General features: G+C 42.3%; 1 protein-coding gene across 1 annotated transcript in view; it reads left to right on the top strand.

The window, feature by feature from the left end:
- pont (RuvB-like helicase pontin) overlaps window positions 1-18,680 on the top strand; it is a 152,798-nt gene that overhangs the window by 19,227 nt on the left and 114,891 nt on the right. The window contains exon 3 of the mRNA XM_071678775.1: window positions 8,543-8,671. Within this exon, the coding sequence (XP_071534876.1) occupies window positions 8,543-8,671 (129 nt within the window). The remainder of the gene's footprint in view (window positions 1-8,542; window positions 8,672-18,680) is intronic.

An 18,680-nucleotide genomic window follows, 5' to 3' on the forward strand; every position in this document is an offset into this window, starting at 1 on the left:
GAGAAGGGGGAGACCAAACTGGAGATGGAAAGACGGAGTTAAAAACATTTTGAGTGGTTGGTGCCTGAACATGCAGAGGGATGAAAGGCATGCACAGGATAGAGTGAATTATAGTGATATGTTATACATGGAGCAGCATGCTGTTAGTGGACTGAGCCAGGGCATCTAAAGCAGCCAGGGGAAACCTAAGAAAGGTGTGTGGACCCTTATTGTGGACAGGGGACTATGATTTTGGTACATTACCCACAACTAGGGAATTGATGTGAATGAATGTGGCCTTTTCTTCATCTATTCCTGGTGCAACCTCTCTGGTTTGGAAACATAGTACAAGTATGGAAAAAAAGATTTTCAGAAATTGTGAGTGTTATATCTCCTGGGGATAGAGGAGAAAGAATACTTTCCATGTATTCCCTGCATGTCGTAGAAGGCGACTAAAAGGGGAGGGAGCAGGGGGCTGGAAATCTTCCCCCCTCGTTTCTAATTCTTCAAAAGACAGAACAGAGAAGGGGGCCAAGTGAGGGTATTCCCTCAAAGGCTCAGTCATCTTTTCTTAACGCTACCTCGCTAATGCGGGAAATAGTGAATAGTGTGAAAAGATATTTATTTATTTATTTTGCTTTGTCGCTGTCTCCCGCGTTAGCGAGGTAGCTCAAGGAAACAGACAAAAGAATGGCCCAACCCACCCACATACATATGTATATACATACACGTCCACACACGCAAATATACATACCTATACATCTCAACATATACATGTATATACACTCACAGACATATACATATATACATGTGTACATAATTCATACTGTCTGCCTTTATTCATTCCCATCGCCACCCCACCACACATGTAATAACAACCCCCGCGCCCCTCATGTGTGCGAGGTAGTGCTAGGAAAAGACAACAAAGGCCCCATTCGTTCACACTCAGTCTCTAGCTGTCATGTAATAATGCACCGAAACCACAGCTTTCTTTCCACATCCAGGCCCCACAGAACTTTCCATGGTTTACCCCAGATGCTTCACATGCCCTGGTTCAATCAATTGACAGCACATCGGCCCCGGTATACCACATCGATCCAATTCACTCTATTCCTTGTACGCCTTTCACCCTCCTGCATGTTCAGGCCCCAGTCACTCAAAATCTTTTTCACTCCATCTTTCCACCTCCAATATGGTCTCCCAATTCTCCTCGTTCCCTCCACCTCCGACACATATATCCTCTTGGTCAATCTTTCCTCACTCATGCTCTCCATGTGCCCAAACCATTTCAAAACACCCTCTTCTGCTCTCTCAACCACACTCTTTTTATTACCACACATCTCTCTTACCCTATTATTAATTACTCGATCAAACCACCTCACACCACATATTGTCCTCAAATATCTCATATACATATATATACATTATACATAATCGCTGTTTCCCATGTCAGCAAGGTAGCACCTAGAAACAGACAAAGAATGGCCCATCCACTTATATATACATATGTATACGTAAACACTCACATTACCACATATACATACATATCAACATATACATACACATACACGCACATACGCAGACATTACATACATACACATGTACGTATTCATACTTCTTTGCCCCCATCCATTCCTGTTACTACCATGCCCCACAGGAAAACACCATCACTATCCCCTGCTTCAGTGGGGTAGCATCAGGAATACTGACAGAAAGGCCACATTCGTTCACTCTCAGTCTCTAGCTGTCATGTGTAATGCACCGAAACCACAGCTTCGTTTCCACATCCAGGCCCAACAAAACTTTCCATGGTTTACCCCAGACGCTTCACATACCCTGGTTCAATCCATTGACAGCACGTTAACCCCGGTATACCACATCGTTCCAATTCACTCTATTCCTTGCACGCCTTTCACCCTGCAGTATGTTCAGGCCCCAATTGCTCAAAATCTTTTACACTCTATTCTTCCACCTCCAATTTGGTCTCCCAGTTCTCTTTTTTCCCTCCACCTCTGACACATATATCCTCTTCGTCAATCTTTCCTCACTCATTCTCCCCATATGTCCAAACCATTTTAACACACCCTTTTCTGCTCTCTTAACCATACTCTTTTTATTTTCACACATCTCTCCTACCCTTACATTATTTACTTGATCAAACCACCTCACACCGCATATTGTCCACAAACATTTCATTTCCAACACATCCACCCTCCTCCATATAACCCTATCTATATCCTATGCCTTGCAACCATATAACATTGTTGAAACTACTGTTCCTTCAAACATACCCATTTTTTGCTTCCCAAGATAATGTTCTCTCTTTCCAGACATTCTTCATCGCTTCCAGAACCTTTGTCCCTTCCCCCACCATGTGACTGACTTCCGCTTCCATGGTTCCATCCACTGCTAAGTCCACTCCCAGATATCTAAAACACTTTACTTCCTCCAGTTTTTCTCCATTCAAACTTAAATCCTAATTAACTTGTCCCTCAACCCTACTGTACCTAATAACATTTCTGTTATTCACATTTGCTCTCAACTTTCTCATTTTACACACTTTTACAAACTTGGTCTCCAGCCTTTGCAGTTTCTCACAGGAATCAGCCACCAGAGCTGTATCATCAGTGAACACCAACTGACTCACTTCCCAGACTCTCATCCATAACAGACTGCATTCTTGCCATCTCCAAAACTCTTGCATTTACCTCCCTAACTACCCCATCCATAAAAAAAGTAAACAACCATGGGGACATCACACACCCCTGCTGCAGACCGACATTCACTGGGAACCAATCACTCTCCTTTCTTCCTACTCATACACATGCCTTACATCCTTGGTAAAAACTTTTCACTGCCTCTAGCAACTTACCTCCCACATCATATAATCTCAAAACCTTCCACAAAGCATCTCTAACAGCCCTATCATATTCCTTCTCCAGATCCATAAATGCTACATACAAATCCATATGTTTTTCTAAGTATTTCTCGCATACATTCTTCAAAGCAAACACCTGTTCCACACATCCTCTACCACTTTTGAAACCACACTGCTCTTCCTCAATCTGATGCTCTGTACATGCCTTCACCCTCTCAATCAATACCTTCCCATATAATTTTGCAGGAATACTCAACAAACTTATGCCTCTGTAGTTTGAATGCTCACCTTTATCTTGTTTGCCTTTGTACAGTGGCACTATGCATACATTCTGCCATTCCTCAGGCACTTCACCATGGTCCATACATACATCGAATATCCTTACCAACCAATCAACAACACAGTCACCCCCTTTTTTGATAAATTCCACTGCCACACCATCCAAACCTGCCACCTTGCCGGCTTTCATCTTCCGCAAAGCTTTCACTACCTCTTCTCTCTTCACCAAATCATTTTCCCTGACTCTCTCACTTCGCACACTACCCCATCCCAAACACCCTATGTCTGCCACTCTGTCATCAAACACATCCAACAAACTTTCATAATTCTCTCTCCACCTTCTCACTTCTTCACTACCTGTTATTACTTCCCTACTTGCTCCCTTCACTGATGTTCCCATTTGTTCTCATGTCTTACGCACATTATTTACCTCCTTCCAAAGTATCTTTTTATTCTCCCTAAAGTTTAATGATACTCTCTCACCCCAACTCTCATTTGCCCTCTTTTTCAACTTTTGCACCTTTCTCTTGACCTCTTGTCACTTTCTTTTATGCATCTCCCAGTCATTTGCACAACTTCCCTGCAACTATCATACAAACGCCTCTCTTTTCCCTTCCACTGTCAGTCTTACTGCATTCCACCACTCACTATCCTTTCTGATCTGCCCACCTCCCACCCTTCTCATACCGCATATATCTTTTGCACATGCCATTACTGCTTCCGTAAATACATCCCATCGCTCACCCACTCCCCTCACATTATTTGCTCTCATCTTTTGCCATTCTACTCTCAATCTCTCCTGATAGTTCCTCACACAAGTCTCCTTTCCAAGCTCAGTTACTCTCACTGCTTTTTTCTCTCTTACATTCTCTCTTTTCTGAAAGCCTCTACAAATCTTCACCTTCGCCTCCACAAAATAGTGATCAGACATCCCTCCAGCTGCCCTTCTCAGCACATTAACACTCACAGGTCTCTTTTACACACCTATCAGTTAAAATGTAATCTAATAATGCCCTTTTATCCTTCCCTCCTCCTCACATACTTATACATATGTATTTCTTTCTTTTTAAACCAGGTATTCCCAGTCATCAGTCTTTTTTCAGCACACAGATACACAAGCTCTTCACCATTTGCATTTACAAGACTGAACACCACATTTACACAAAGTATAACCTTAACTGCCACATTACGCACCTTTACATTTAAATCACCCATCACTATAACCCAGTCTCATGCATCAAAGTTGCTAATACACTCTTTTAACTGCTTCCAAAACACTTGCCTCTCATGACCAGGTGCATAGGCACCAATAATCACCCATCTCTCTCCATCCACTTTCAGTTTTACCCACAACAATCTAGAATTTACATACTCCCACAATTCCTGCTTCAGGAGTATTGCTACTCCTTCCTTAGCTTTTGTCCCCTCACCAACCCCTGACTTTACTCCCAAGACTTTCCCAAACCACTCTTCCCCTTTACCCTTGATCTCCATTTCACTCAGAGACAGAACATCCAGGTTTCTTTCCTCAAACATACTACCTGTCTCTCCTTTCTTCTCATCTTAGTTACATCCACACACATTCAGACACCCCAATCTGATCCTTAGTCATTATCAACTATAATGGATTTTATTTCTTTGGTTTTATTTTTTTTTTTTTTTTTTTATACCTCGTCGCTGTCTCCCGCGTTTGCGAGGTAGCGCAAGGAAACAGACGAAAGAAATGGCCCAACCCCCCCCCCATACACATGTACATACACACGTCCACACACGCAAATATACATACCTACACAGCTTTCCATGGTTTACCCCGGACGCTTCACATGCCTTGATTCAATCCACTGACAGCACGTCAACCCCTGTATACCACATCGCTCCAATTCACTCTATTCCTTGCCCTCCTTTCACCCTCCTGCATGTTCAGGCCCCGATCACACAAAATCCCTTTCACTCCATCTTTCCACCTCCAATTTGGTCTCCCTCTTCTCCTCGTTCCCTCCACCTCCGACACATATATCCTCTTGGTCAATCTTTCCTCACTCATTCGCTCCATGTGCCCAAACCATTTCAAAACACCCTCTTCTGCTCTCTCAACCACGCTCTTTTTATTTCCACACATCTCTCTTACCCTTACGTTACTTACTCGATCAAACCACCTCACACCACACATTGTCCTCAAACATCTCATTTCCAGCACATCCATCCTCCTGCGAACAACTCTATCCATAGCCCACGCCTCGCAACCATACAACATTGTTGGAACCACTATTCCTTCAAACATACCCATTTTTGCTTTCCGGGATAATGTTCTCGACTTCCACACATTTTTCAAGGCTCCCAAAATTTTCGCCCCCTCCCCAACCCTATGATCCACTTCCGCTTCCATGGTTCCATCCGCTGACAGATCCACTCCCAGATATCTAAAACACTTCACTTCCTCCAGTTTTTCTCCATTCAAACTCACCTCCCAATTGACTTGACCCTCAACCCTACTGTACCTAATAACCTTGCTCTTATTCACATTTACTCTTAACTTTCTTCTTCCACACACTTTACCAAACTCAGTCACCAGCTTCTGCAGTTTCTCACATGAATCCGCCACCAGCGCTGTATCATCAGCGAACAACAACTGACTCACTTCCCAAGCTCTCTCATCCCCAACAGACTTCATACTTGGCCCTCTTTCCAAGACTCTTGCATTTACCTCCCTAACAACCCCATCCATAAACAAATTAAACAACCATGGAGACATCACACACCCCTGCCGTAAACCTACATTCACTGAGAACCAATCACTTTCCTCTCTTCCTAAACGTACACATGCCTTACATCCTCGATAAAAACTTTTCACTGCTGCTAACAACTTGCCTCCCACACCATATATTCTTAATACCTTCCACAGAGCATCTCTATCAACTCTATCATATGCCTTCTCCAGATCCATAAATGCTACATACAAATCCATTTGCTTTTCTAAGTATTTCTCACATACATTCTTCAAAGCAAACACCTGATCCACACATCCTCTACCACTTCTGAAACCACACTGCTCTTCCCCAATCTGATGCTCTGTACATGCCTTCACCCTCTCAATCAATACCCTCCCATATGATTTACCAGGAATACTCAACAAACTTATACCTCTGTAATTTGAGCACTCACTCTTATCCCCTTTGCCTTTGTACAATGGCACTATGCACGCATTCCGCCAATCCTCAGGCACCTCACCATGAGTCATACATACATTAAATAACCTTACCAACCAGTCAACAACACAGTCACCCCCTTTTTTAATAAATTCCACTGCAATACCATCCAAACCTGCTGCCTTGCCGGCTTTCATCTTCCGCAAAGCTTTTACTACCTCTTCTCTGTTTACCAAATCATTTTCCCTAACCCTCTCACTTTGCACACCACCTCGACCCAAACACCCTATATCTGCCACTCTGTCATCAGACACATTCAACAAACCTTCAAAATACTCATTCCATCTCCTTCTCACATCACCACTACTTGTTATCACCTCCCCATTTACGCCCTTCACTGAAGTTCCCATTTGCTCCCTTGTCTTACGCACCCTATTTACCTCCCTCCAGAACATCTTTTTATTCTCCCTAAAATTTACTGATAGTCTCTCACCCCAACTCTCATTTGCCCTTTTTTTCACCTCTCGCACCTTTCTCTTGACCTCCTGTCTCTTTCTTTTATACTTCTCCCACTCAATTGCATTTTTTCCCTGCAAAAATCGTCCAAATGCCTCTCTCTTCTCTTTCACTAATACTCTTACTTCTTCATCCCACCACTCACTACCCTTTCTAAGCAGCCCACCTCCCACTCTTCTCATGCCACAAGCATCTTTTGCGCAATCCATCACTGATTCCCTAAATGCAAAGGTGAGTAATGTGGCAGTTGAGGGAATAATTGGTATGCATGGGGTGTTCAGTGTTGTAAATGGAAATGGTGAAGAGCTTGTAGATTTATGTGCTGAAAAAGGACCGATGATTGGGAATACCTGGTTTAAAAGCGAGATATACATAAGTATACTTATGTAAGTAGGAGAGATGGCCAGAGAGCGTTATTGGATTACGTGTTAATTGACAGGCGTGCGAAAGAGAGACTTTTGGATGTCAATGTGCTGAGAGGTGCAACTGGAGGGATGTCTGATCATTATCTTGTGGAGGCTAAGGTGAAGATTAGTATGGGTTTTCAGAAAAGAAGAGTGAATGTTGGGGTGAAGAAGGTGGTGAGAGTAAGTGAGCTTGGGAAGGAGACCTGTGTGAGGAAGTATCAGGAGAGACTGTGTACAGAATGGAAAAAGGTGAGAACAATGGAAGTAAGGGGAGTGGGGGAGGAATGGGATGTATTGGTTTTATTATTATTATTATTATTATTATTATTATTATTATTATTATTATTATTTTGCTTTGTCGCTGTCTCCCACGTTTGCGAGGTAGTGCAAGGAAACAGACGAAAATGGCCCAACCCACCCACATACACATGTATATACATACACGCCCACACATGCAAATATACATACCTATACATCTCAATGTACACATATATATACACACACAGACATATACATATATACACATGTACATAATTCATACTGTCTGCCTTTATTTATTCCCATCGCCACCTCGCCACACATGGAATAACATCCCCCTCCCCCCTCATGTGCGAGGTAGCGCTAGGAAAAGACAACAAAGGCCCCATTTGTTCACACTCAGTCTCTAGCTGTCATGTAATAATGCCCGAAACCACAGCTCCCTTTCCACATCCAGGCCCCTCAGAACTTTCCATGGTTTACCCCAGATGCTTCACATGCCCTGGTTCAATCCATTGACAGCACGTCGACCCCGGTATACCACATCGATCCAATACACTCTATTCCTTGCCCGCCTTTCACCCTCCTTCATGTTCAGGCCCCGATCACTCAAAATCTTTTTCACTCCATCTTTCCACCTCCAATTTGGTCTCCCACTTCTCCTCGCTCCCTCCACCTCCAACACATATATCCTCTTGGTTAATCTTTCCTCACTCATTCTCTCCACGTGCCCAAACCATTTCAAAACACCCTCTTCTGCTCTCTCAACCACGCTCTTTTTATTTCCACACATCTCTCTTACCCTTACATTACTTACTCAATCAAACCACCTCACACCACATATTGTCCTCAAACATCTCATTTCCAGCACATCCACCCTCCTGTGCACAACTCTATCTTTGGTATTGGACTGAATATTCAAAGAGTTAGGAATTTGGTTGAAAGAGTTGTTTAGTGTAGTTGTTTCTGCATAATAAGGTGCATGACATGTTATTTTAAAGGCTGTGAATAGTGTCTTACTACAGATCATGAAACATCACCCACATATTTTATTATGAATTTTCATTTGATCATTTCAGGCTGCAGGTTACCTTGTTGACTTGATCCGTTCAAAGAAAATGTCTGGCCGTGCAGCCCTTTTTGCAGGCCCACCAGGAACGGGCAAAACTGCTATTGCTCTTGCTCTTGCTCAAGAGCTTGGAAGCAAGGTATGTCAAAAAAAGTACTTTTGTTACATAGTAATTGGTTATCTATATTAATGAAAATGTGCTTTGATGGAAATGAATGTGAACAGCTGTTAATGAAAAGTAACACATTCTTTATGCACTGTAATTTCCTAATCACATGTTTGTACTTTATGGGAATGGAGTTTTACACTTATGGAGCCATATGTCTTGAACATTTTCTACCATCACACATCTTAGATTTATGTATACTGTATGCATTAGCCATGTCCTAAATGAGTCTATTTTGTTCATCCACCACTCCGTACTGGAAAAGTATGTCTTTACATCTTTTTAATCAAGTTTCTAGCTTAATTTTATGTCCTAACATTGCTAAGTCTCTACATATTTGGAAGGCTTGTTCACTGTCTATGTCATCAGTTTATATTAGATACTCAACTTTATCAGGTCTTCCCTCACTCTTCCCTCATCCAAAGTGGGCAGTTAAAAGCCTCAAGCTTACCCTGTAACTCATCTCTTTAATTCTGGACCTTCTCTGTTTATTCTTTATTCTCCTTTTGGTGCTTGAGAAATGCATTGAAGTTTTGGCCTTATGTAGGATAGGAACCACCCCTAAATATTTCCTTGTCCATATACTTGAGAACCAAATGTAATACATGTCAGCAGACAGTTTATCCCTCTGACTGTTCTCCTAATTTTGGATTCTGGTGACAGGTTAGGGATGATGTTGACTCGTAATTCATTTTCACACACAGAATCTTGAAGCTTATTTCCTGCTATATGATGATCATATTGAGGCCTTTCACTACTTTGTCCCATCCTCATTATTTTACGTTTGCTTGGGTTAAATTCATTGACCAAGTATCAGATCAACTAAAGAGTTTGTTTAGGTTCTGTTGTAAGTTGATGCAATCCTCCTCACTTTTTTCTTTTCTCATAACCTTTGTATCTTTTGCATGGTGTGTGGAGTGAAAATGGAAATGAATGCAAGTTATGGAAGGGCATGGAAGGAGGTGTGGTATGGAAGGGAATGAGTAAATATTATCGTGGAAGAGGGAAAGAAGGATGTGAAATTCTGCTATCACCTAGAGTGTGGAAGGGTGTTACAAAGCATGGATGGAATGGATCAGTAATAGTGTGGGTGAAAGGAAAGATTGGAATTGTGAAGTATGCATGGCTATGTGTATACATGGCTGTGCATAAGAAGACTGTCTGAGGTAAGGATGAAATGAAAATTTTCTGGAGAAATTTTAATGACCGTATGAACGGTTTTGAGAATGAGAGAATCTTGGTCATATTGGGTGATATGAATGCAAAAGTGGGATATGATAAAATTGTTGTGATAGTTGGTAAATGGGGAGTGCCTGGAGTAAATGAGAATGGAAGTTATCTTGTGGATATTTGTGCTGAGAGAGGTTTATTCCTTGCAAAAACTTTATTCAGCACAAGATGATCTACAGATATACATGGAAGAGGAATGATGTAAGAGAAGGGCAGGAGGCTTTGACTGAGTATGTGACCTAGGATGGAGGATTGAGAAAGGCCACTCTAGATGCCAGAGTTGTAAGAGAATTCTTTGGAGACTGACCATTTCACAGTTTCTTTGGGATAAGAATTAGGGAGAAGTGAAGGTATGGTGTAAGGATGAATGAAGAGGTAAAAGTGTTGGTTATCGAGAAGATGGATTAGAAAAAATGTAAAGAGGAGTATAAAAGGGAGGTAACTGGAAGCTTAGACAGAAGTACAGTAAACCCTGGATTTGATTGACTAATAGTGGGGGAAGGGGTGTCTGTTAATGCTGAAAGTCCATTAAATCTAATGTAAATTCACTTGCTCTCTTTTAACTCCTCTATCACTGTAGGGTTTAGTGTGTGGTATGATAGTAGGGTGGCAGGCACCTAGCAGTGTGGGAACACTCACATGGTAGTTGGAGGTTGGAGTCAGACTGAGATAGAGGTGATGCCACCCTTCTCCAGTGAAAGGATACTTCTTTTTAATAGTGAGGATGTACTACCTGCTTTCATTGCACCTCTTACATGGAGCAGTGAATAGGATTTGAACCTCCATGGGAAAATCCTAAGTTATTGTAAGGCTGCTTACCTCCTTCAGGAGAAGGGGCATGCCCAAGGAAATTTCCTTGGAAGGGGGAAGCAGTCTATACAGCGAGGAGATGGAAGCTTTCTACAAAAAATGGGTAATCATGGCCCACATCTCCTCAGCCCACTTCCCCCTGTCCAGTGGACCTCCTGAAGCAGTGGTAAAGGCAACCAAATGGGTGTTGAGGGGCAACATGGGTATTGGAGATAGCCTGTACAACAGCAAAGTGACTCAGGCTATACTTCAGTATCTCAACACCCCCGTAAGAGAGGGAGATAAGTCACCCACATAGCTGGCAGTAGGAAGACAGTTGCGAGATGGTATCCCAGTGCCCCAGCAATATTATCTCATTGACCGGCAATGGAGAACTACCATGCGAAACAGGGAGCAGACTATAGCAGAGAGCCAGGCTCATGTGCATGGCGGCCAGCAGGAGACACCGCTACACTGCTCCAGCTGTCCGTAGGTACCCCTGTCTGCGTGCAGAATGTTTTCAAAGTTGTGGGACAAGTTGGGTGTGGTAATAAAGGTGAAGCCACATAAACTATACTCAGTGAAGCTGGACAGCAGTGGTCGCCTGTCTTTGTGAAACCGTCACCCACGCCTCCGGATTTTGCTGATCCCCATGATAACTATGGATCAAGAGGAGTACCTACCAGCAGTGACTTTGCTCCCAGTTGTGTTGACTCAGCCTCAGGTGGTGGTGCCCTCACTGTGTGAGACACCTCCCCACACACTTGCAAGATTATGTTTGTGGTGGCTCCTGTGAAGAGTGAACACACTAATTTATGTCATTTTTTATCTGCTCTCATGTAAAGGAAGTATATTGTTCCTGAGAGGTGATTTGCATGTATATTTGCCTTATTTCTTGTCAAAATTTAATTTCATTTGTCATTTTGTTTTTGTTGCAACAAAATGTCACATTTAGTTACCAAAATCTTGAGGGGGTGTAGAATTTAGTGTGTGGTATGATAGATGGGTGGTGGGCACCCAGCAACATGAACGGTTGGAGGCAGGGGTCAGACTGAGATGAAGATGGTGCCACCCCCCTCTCCTGTTAAAGGATACTTCTTTATATTAAAGTGAGGATGGACTACCTTCTTTCATTGTATCTCATACAATCACTTGATGCCATTTTGAATTGTAAGGATTGCGAAATTATTTGATAAATATAGTCATAACCTGAAATAACATAAACACTGTATACAACCAGACCACATGCTACCAAAAATAAGTACGATATGAAATGCACATGGTGCACCTTTTTTTTTTTTTAGATTATTGAATAATGTACTGATTATCATTTGTCAGTTAATTCCTAAATCCATTATATTGGGGTCTGTTAAATCGAGGGTTTACTGTACAGTGAGTGTAGAGATGTAGTCGCGTGTGAATGAAGTGTTTAAAATGTTTAGAGAAATACTATTAGAGGTTGTAGAATTAGTGCTTGGGTACAAGGTTGTTAGATATAGGAATATAAAGGGCAGTAATTGGTGGACAGAAGAGACAAGAAATACTGTGGAAGAGAAAAAAGGCGTATCGTAGATTGCTTGATATGAATGTGCCAGTGGAAGTTCAGCAAAGGAGGAGGGAAGAATATAGAATATATTAGCAGAATGTTAAGAAGTTGATAGAGAAAAGCAAAGAAAGAGTAGATGAAAATTAGAGAAAAGCAAAGAAAGAGTAGATGAAAATTTTGGAAGGAAGTTAGTGAAATGTTTGTGGATAATAAGAAACTGTAAGGGATAGGAGAGAAAGAATACTTCCCATGTATTCCCTGTGTGTTGTAGAAGGTGTCTAAAGGGGGCAGGAGCAGTGGGCAGGAAACCCTCCCCTCCTTGTATTTCAATTTCTCAAAAGGGGAACAGAAGAAGGAGTCAAGCAGGGAGTGCTCATCCGCCTTGAAGACTCAGATTGGAGTGTCTGAATATGTGTGGATGTAACCAAAATGAGAAGAAAGGAGAGATAGGTAGTATGTTTGAGGAAAGGAACTTGGATGTTCTGGCACTGAGTGAAACAAAGCTCAAAGGTAAAGGGGAAGAGTGGTTTGGGAAAGTCTTGGGAGTAAAATCTGGGGTTGGCGAGAGGACAAGAGCTTAGGAAGGAGTAGCACTCCTCCTGAAGCAGGAGTTGTGGGAGTATGTGATAGAGTGTCAGAAAGTAAAGTCTAGATTGTTGTAAATAAAACTGAAAGTGGATGGAGAGAGATGGGTGATTATTGGTGCATATGCACTTGGTCAAGAGAAGAAAGATTATGAGAGGCAAGTGTTTTGGGAGCAGCTGAGTGAGTGTGTCAGCAGCTTTGATGCACAAGACCGGGTTTTAGTGATGTGGCAGTTGAGGGTGTAATTGGTGTACATGGGGTGTTCAGTGTTGTAAATGGAAATTGTGAAGGGCTTGTGGATTTGTGTGCTGAAAAAAGACTGGTGATTGGAAATACCTGATTTGAAAAGAGAGATATAGATAAATATATGTATATGAGTAGAAGAGATGGTCAAAGGGCATTATTGAATTTTGTGTTAATTGATATGCATGTAAAAGAGACTTTTGGAAGTTAATGTGCTGAGAGGGGCAGCTGGAGGGATGTCTGATCACTAATCTTGTGGAGGCGAAGGTGAAGATTTGTAGAGGCTTTCAGAAAAGAAGAGAGAATGTTGGGGAGAAAAGAGTGGTGAGAGTAACTGAGCTTGGAAAAGAGACATGTGTGAGGAAGTACCAGGAGAGATTGAGCATAGAATGGCAAAAGGTGAGAGCAAATAAAGTGAGGGGAGTGGGTAAGGAATGGGATTTATTTAGGGAAGCAGTGATGACTTGTGCAAAAGATGCATGTGGCATGAGAAAGGGTAGGGAGTGGTGGGAAGAAGTAAGATTGTTAATAATAGAGAAAGAGATCCGTTTGGACAATACATGCACAAGAAAGGAGTGCAAATGACTTTGATATGTACAAAAGAAAGCGGCCAGATGTCAAGAGAAAGGTGCAAGGGTTGAAAAAGAAGGCAAATGAGAGTTTGGGTGGGAGAGTATCATTAAATTTTAGGGAGAATAAAGATGTTTTGGAAGGAGGTAGATAATGTGCGTAAGACAAGAGAACAAATGGGAACATCGGTGAAGGGGGGAAGTGATAACAAGTAGTGTTGAAGATTTGTTGAATGTGTTTGATGATAGAGTAGCAGATATAAGGTGTTTTGGTCTGGGTGATGTGCAAAGTGAGAGGGTCAGGGAGAATGATTTGGTTAAGAGAGAAGAGGTAGTGAAATCTTTGCTGAAGATGCAATCTGGAAAGGCGGCAGGTTTAGATGGTATTGCTGTGGAATTTATTAAAAAGGCGGGTGACTATGTTGTTGACTGGTTGGTGAGGATATTCAGTGTATGTATGGATAATGGTGAAGTGCCTGAGGATTAGCAGAATGCATGCATAGTGCCATTGTACAAAGGCAAAAGGGATAAGGGTGAGTGTTCAAATTTCACAGGCATGCGTTTGTTGAGTATTCCTGGGAAATTATTATTTATTATTATACTTTGTCGCTGTGTCCCGCGTTAGCAAGGTAGCACAAGAAAATAGACGAAAGAATGGCCCAACCCACCTACATACACATGTATGTACATACGCGTCCACACACACACACATATACATGCCTATACATTTCAATGTATACATATATATACATACACAGACATATACATATATACACATGCACATAATTCATACTTGCTGCCTTTATTCATTCCCGTCGCCACCCTGCCACACATGAAATGACTACCCCCTCCCCCCGCATGCGCACGAGGTAGCGCTAGGAAAAGACAACAAAGGCCACATTCATTCACACTCAGTCTCTATCTGTCATATGTAATGCACCGAAAGCACAGCTCCCTTTCCGCATCCAGGCCCCACAAAACTTTCCATGGTTTTTCCAAGACGCTTCACATGCCCTGGTTCAATCCATTGACAGCACGTCGACCCCGGAATACCACATCATTCCAATTCACTTTATTCCTTGTACGCCTTTCACCCTCCTGCATGTTCAGGCCCCGATCACTCAAAATCTTTTTCACTCCATCCTTCCACCTCTAATTTGGTCTCCCACTTCTTGTTCCCTCCACCTCTGACACATATATCCTCTTGGTCAATCTTTCCTCACTCATTCTCTCCATGTGACCAAACCATTTCAATACACCCTCTTCTGCTCTCTCAACCACACTCTTTTTATTACCACACATCTCTCTTACCCTTTCATTACTTATTCGATCAAACCACCTCACACCACATATTGTCCTCAAACATCTCATTTCCAACACATCCACCCTCCTGCGCACAACCCTATCTATAGCCCATGCCTCACAACCATATGACGTTGTTGGAACCACTGTTCCTCCAAACATACCCATTTTTGCTTTCCGAGATAATGGTCTTGCCTTCCACGCTTTCTTCAGTGCTCCCAGAACTTTCGCCCCCTCCCCCACCCTGTGACTCACTTCCACTACCATGGTTCCATCTGCTGCCAAGTCCACTCCCAGATATCTAAAACACTTTACTTCCTCCAGTTTTTCTCCGTTCAAACTTACCTCCCATTGATTTGTCCCTCAACCCTATTGTACTTAATAACCTTGCTCTTATTCACATTATATGGGAGGGTATTGATTGAGAAGGTAAAGGCATGTACAGAGCATCACATTGGGGAAGAGCAGTCTGGTTTCAGAAGTGCTGGAGGATGTGTGGATCAGGTGGTTACTTTAAGAAATTTATGTGAGAAATAGTTGGAAAAACAGATAGATTTGTATGTAGCATTTATGGATCTGAAGAAGGCATATGATAGGGTTGATACAGATGCTTTGTGGAAGGTTTTAAGAGTATATGGTGTGGGAGGTAAGTTGCTAGAAGCAGTGAAAAGTTTTTACCAAGGATGTAAGGTATGTGTACGAGTAGGAAGAGAGGAGAGTGATTAGTTCCCTGTGAATGTCTGTTTGCAGCAGGGGTGTGTGATGTTGTTTAATTTGTTTATAAATGGGGTTGTTAGGGAGATGAATGCAAGAGTTTTGGAGAGGGGGTGAGTTTGCAGTCTGTTGTGGATGAGAGGACCTAGGAAGTGAGTCAGTTGGTGTTTACTGATGATACAGCTCTGGTGGTTGATTCAGGTGAGAAACTGCAGAGGCTGGTTACTGAGTTTGGAAAAGTATGTGAAAGGAGAAAGTTGAGAGTGAATGTGGATAAGAGCAAGGTTATTAGGTTCAGTAGGGTTGAGGGACAGGTTAATTGGGGTGTAACTTTCAATGGAGAAATATTGGAGAAAGTGAAGTGTTTTAGATGTCTGGGAGTGGACTTAACAGCGGATGGAACCATGGATGTGGAAGCGAGTCACAAGGTGGGGAGGGGGCGAAGGTCTGGAAGCGATGAAGAATGTGTGGAAGGAGAGAATGTTATCTCGGAGAGCAAAAATGGGTATGTTTTAAGGAATTGAAATTCCAACAGTGTTATATGGTTGCGAGGTATGGGCTATATATAGGGTTATATGGAGGAGGGTGGATTTGTTGGAAATGAAATGTTTAAGGACAGTATGTGGTGTGAGGTGGTTTCATCAAGTAAGTAATGAAAGGGTAAGAGAGATGTGTGGTAATAAAAAAAGTGTGGTTGAGAGAGCAGAAGAGGGTGTATTGAAATGGTTTGGTCACATGGAGAGAATGAGTGAGGAAAGATTGACAAAGAGGATATATGTGTCAGAGGTGGAGGGAACAAGGATAAGTGGGAGACCAAATTGGAGGTGGAAGGATGGAGTGAAAAAGATTTTGAGTGATCGGGGCCTGAACATGCAGGAGGGTGAGAGGCATGCAAGGAATAGAGTGAATTGGAAAGATTTGGTATACTGGGGTCTATGTGCTGTCATTGGACCAAACCAGGGCATGTGAAGCATCTGAGGTAAACCTTGGAAAGACCTATGGAGCCTGGATATGGAGAGGGAGCTGTGGTTTTGGTGCATTACACATGACAGCTAGAGACTGAGTGTAAATGAATATGGCCTTTTTGTGTATATTCCTGGTGCTGCCTCACTGAAGCAAAGGAGAGCGATGCTATTTTCCTGTGGGGCGAAGTAGGGACAGGAATGGATTGAAGGCAAGCAAGTATGAATATGTACATGTTTATGTGTGTCTATATGTTTATGTATATGTTGATATGTATTTGTATGTCTATGTGTGTATGTGGGTGTTTATGTGTATATGAGTTGGTGGGCCATTCTTCTGTTTCCTGGCACTACCTTGCTGATGCAGGAAACGGCAATTATGTATAATGAATAAATATGATGTATTTATGTTGTCAGTGGGCTGAACCAGGGCATGTGAAACATCTTGGGTAAACCATGGAAATGTCTGTGGGGCCTGGATGTGGTTAGGGAGCTGTGGTTTTGGTGCATTACACATGACAGCTAGAGACTGAGTGTGAATGAATGTTGCCTTTTTTGTCTTTTCTTGGGGCTACCTTGCTGAAGCAGGGGATGGTGGTGCTGTTTCCTCTGGGGCATGGTAGTGCCAGGAATGGGTGAAGGCAAGCATGTATGAATATGTACATGTGTATATATGTATATATATGTATTTGTGTGTTTATGTATATATATATATATATATATATATATATATATATATATATATATATATATATATATATATGGTGTGCAAAGTGAGAGGGTTAGGGAAAATGATTTGGTAAACAGAGAAGAGGTAGTAAAAGCTTTGCGGAAGATGAAAGCCGGCAAGGCAGCAGGTTTGGATGGTATTGCAGTGGAATTTATTAAAAAAGGGGGCGACTGTGTTGTTGACTGGTTGGTAAGGTTATTTAATGTATGTATGACTCATGGTGAGGTGCCTGAGGATTGGCGGAATGCGTGCATAGTGCCATTGTACAAAGGCAAAGGGGATAAGAGTGAGTGCTCAAATTACAGAGGTATAAGTTTGTTAAGTATTCCTGGTAAATTATATGGGAGGGTATTGATTGAGAGGGTGAAGGCATGTACAGAGCATCAGATTGGGGAAGAGCAGTGTGGTTTCAGAAGTGGTAGAGGATGTGTGGATCAGGTGTTTGCTTTGAAGAATGTATGTGAGAAATACTTAGAAAAGCAAATGGATTTGTATGTAGCATTTATGGATCTGGAGAAGGCATATGATAGAGTTGATAGAGATGCTCTGTGGAAGGTATTAAGAATATATGGTGTGGGAGGAAAGTTGTTAGAAGCAGTGAAAAGTTTTTATCGAGGATGTAAGGCATGTGTACGTGTAGGAAGAGAGGAAAGTGATTGGTTCTCAGTGAATGTAGGTTTGCGGCAGGGGTGTGTGATGTCTCCATGGTTGTTTAATTTGTTTATGGATGGGGTTGTTAGGGAGGTAAATGCAAGAGTTTTGGAAAGAGGGGCAAGTATGAAGTCTGTTGGGGATGAGAGAGCTTGGGAAGTGAGTCAGTTGTTGTTCGCTGATGATACAGCGCTGGTGGCTGATTCATGTGAGAAACTGCAGAAGCTGGTGACTGAGTTTGGAAAAGTGTGTGGAAGAAGAAAGTTAAGAGTAAATGTGAATAAGAGCAAGGTTATTAGGTACAGTAGGGTTGAGGGTCAAGTCAATTGGGAGGTGAGTTTGAATGGAGAAAAACTGGAGGAAGTGAAGTGTTTTAGATATCTGGGAGTGGATCTGGCAGCGGATGGAACCATGGAAGCGGAAGTGGATCATAGGGTGGGGGAGGGGGCGAAAATCCTGGGGGCTTTGAAGAATGTGTGGAAGTCGAGAACATTATCTCGGAAAGCAAAAATGGGTATGTTTGAAGGAATAGTGGTTCCAACAATGTTGTATGGTTGCGAGGCGTGGGCTATGGATAGAGTTGTGCGCAGGAGGATGGATGTGCTGGAAATGAGATGTTTGAGGACAATGTGTGGTGTGAGGTGGTTTGATCGAGTGAGTA

The sequence above is a fragment of the Panulirus ornatus genome, chromosome 28 (assembly GCF_036320965.1).
Source record: "Panulirus ornatus isolate Po-2019 chromosome 28, ASM3632096v1, whole genome shotgun sequence".
In the NCBI taxonomy this organism is placed as follows: domain Eukaryota; kingdom Metazoa; phylum Arthropoda; class Malacostraca; order Decapoda; family Palinuridae; genus Panulirus; species Panulirus ornatus.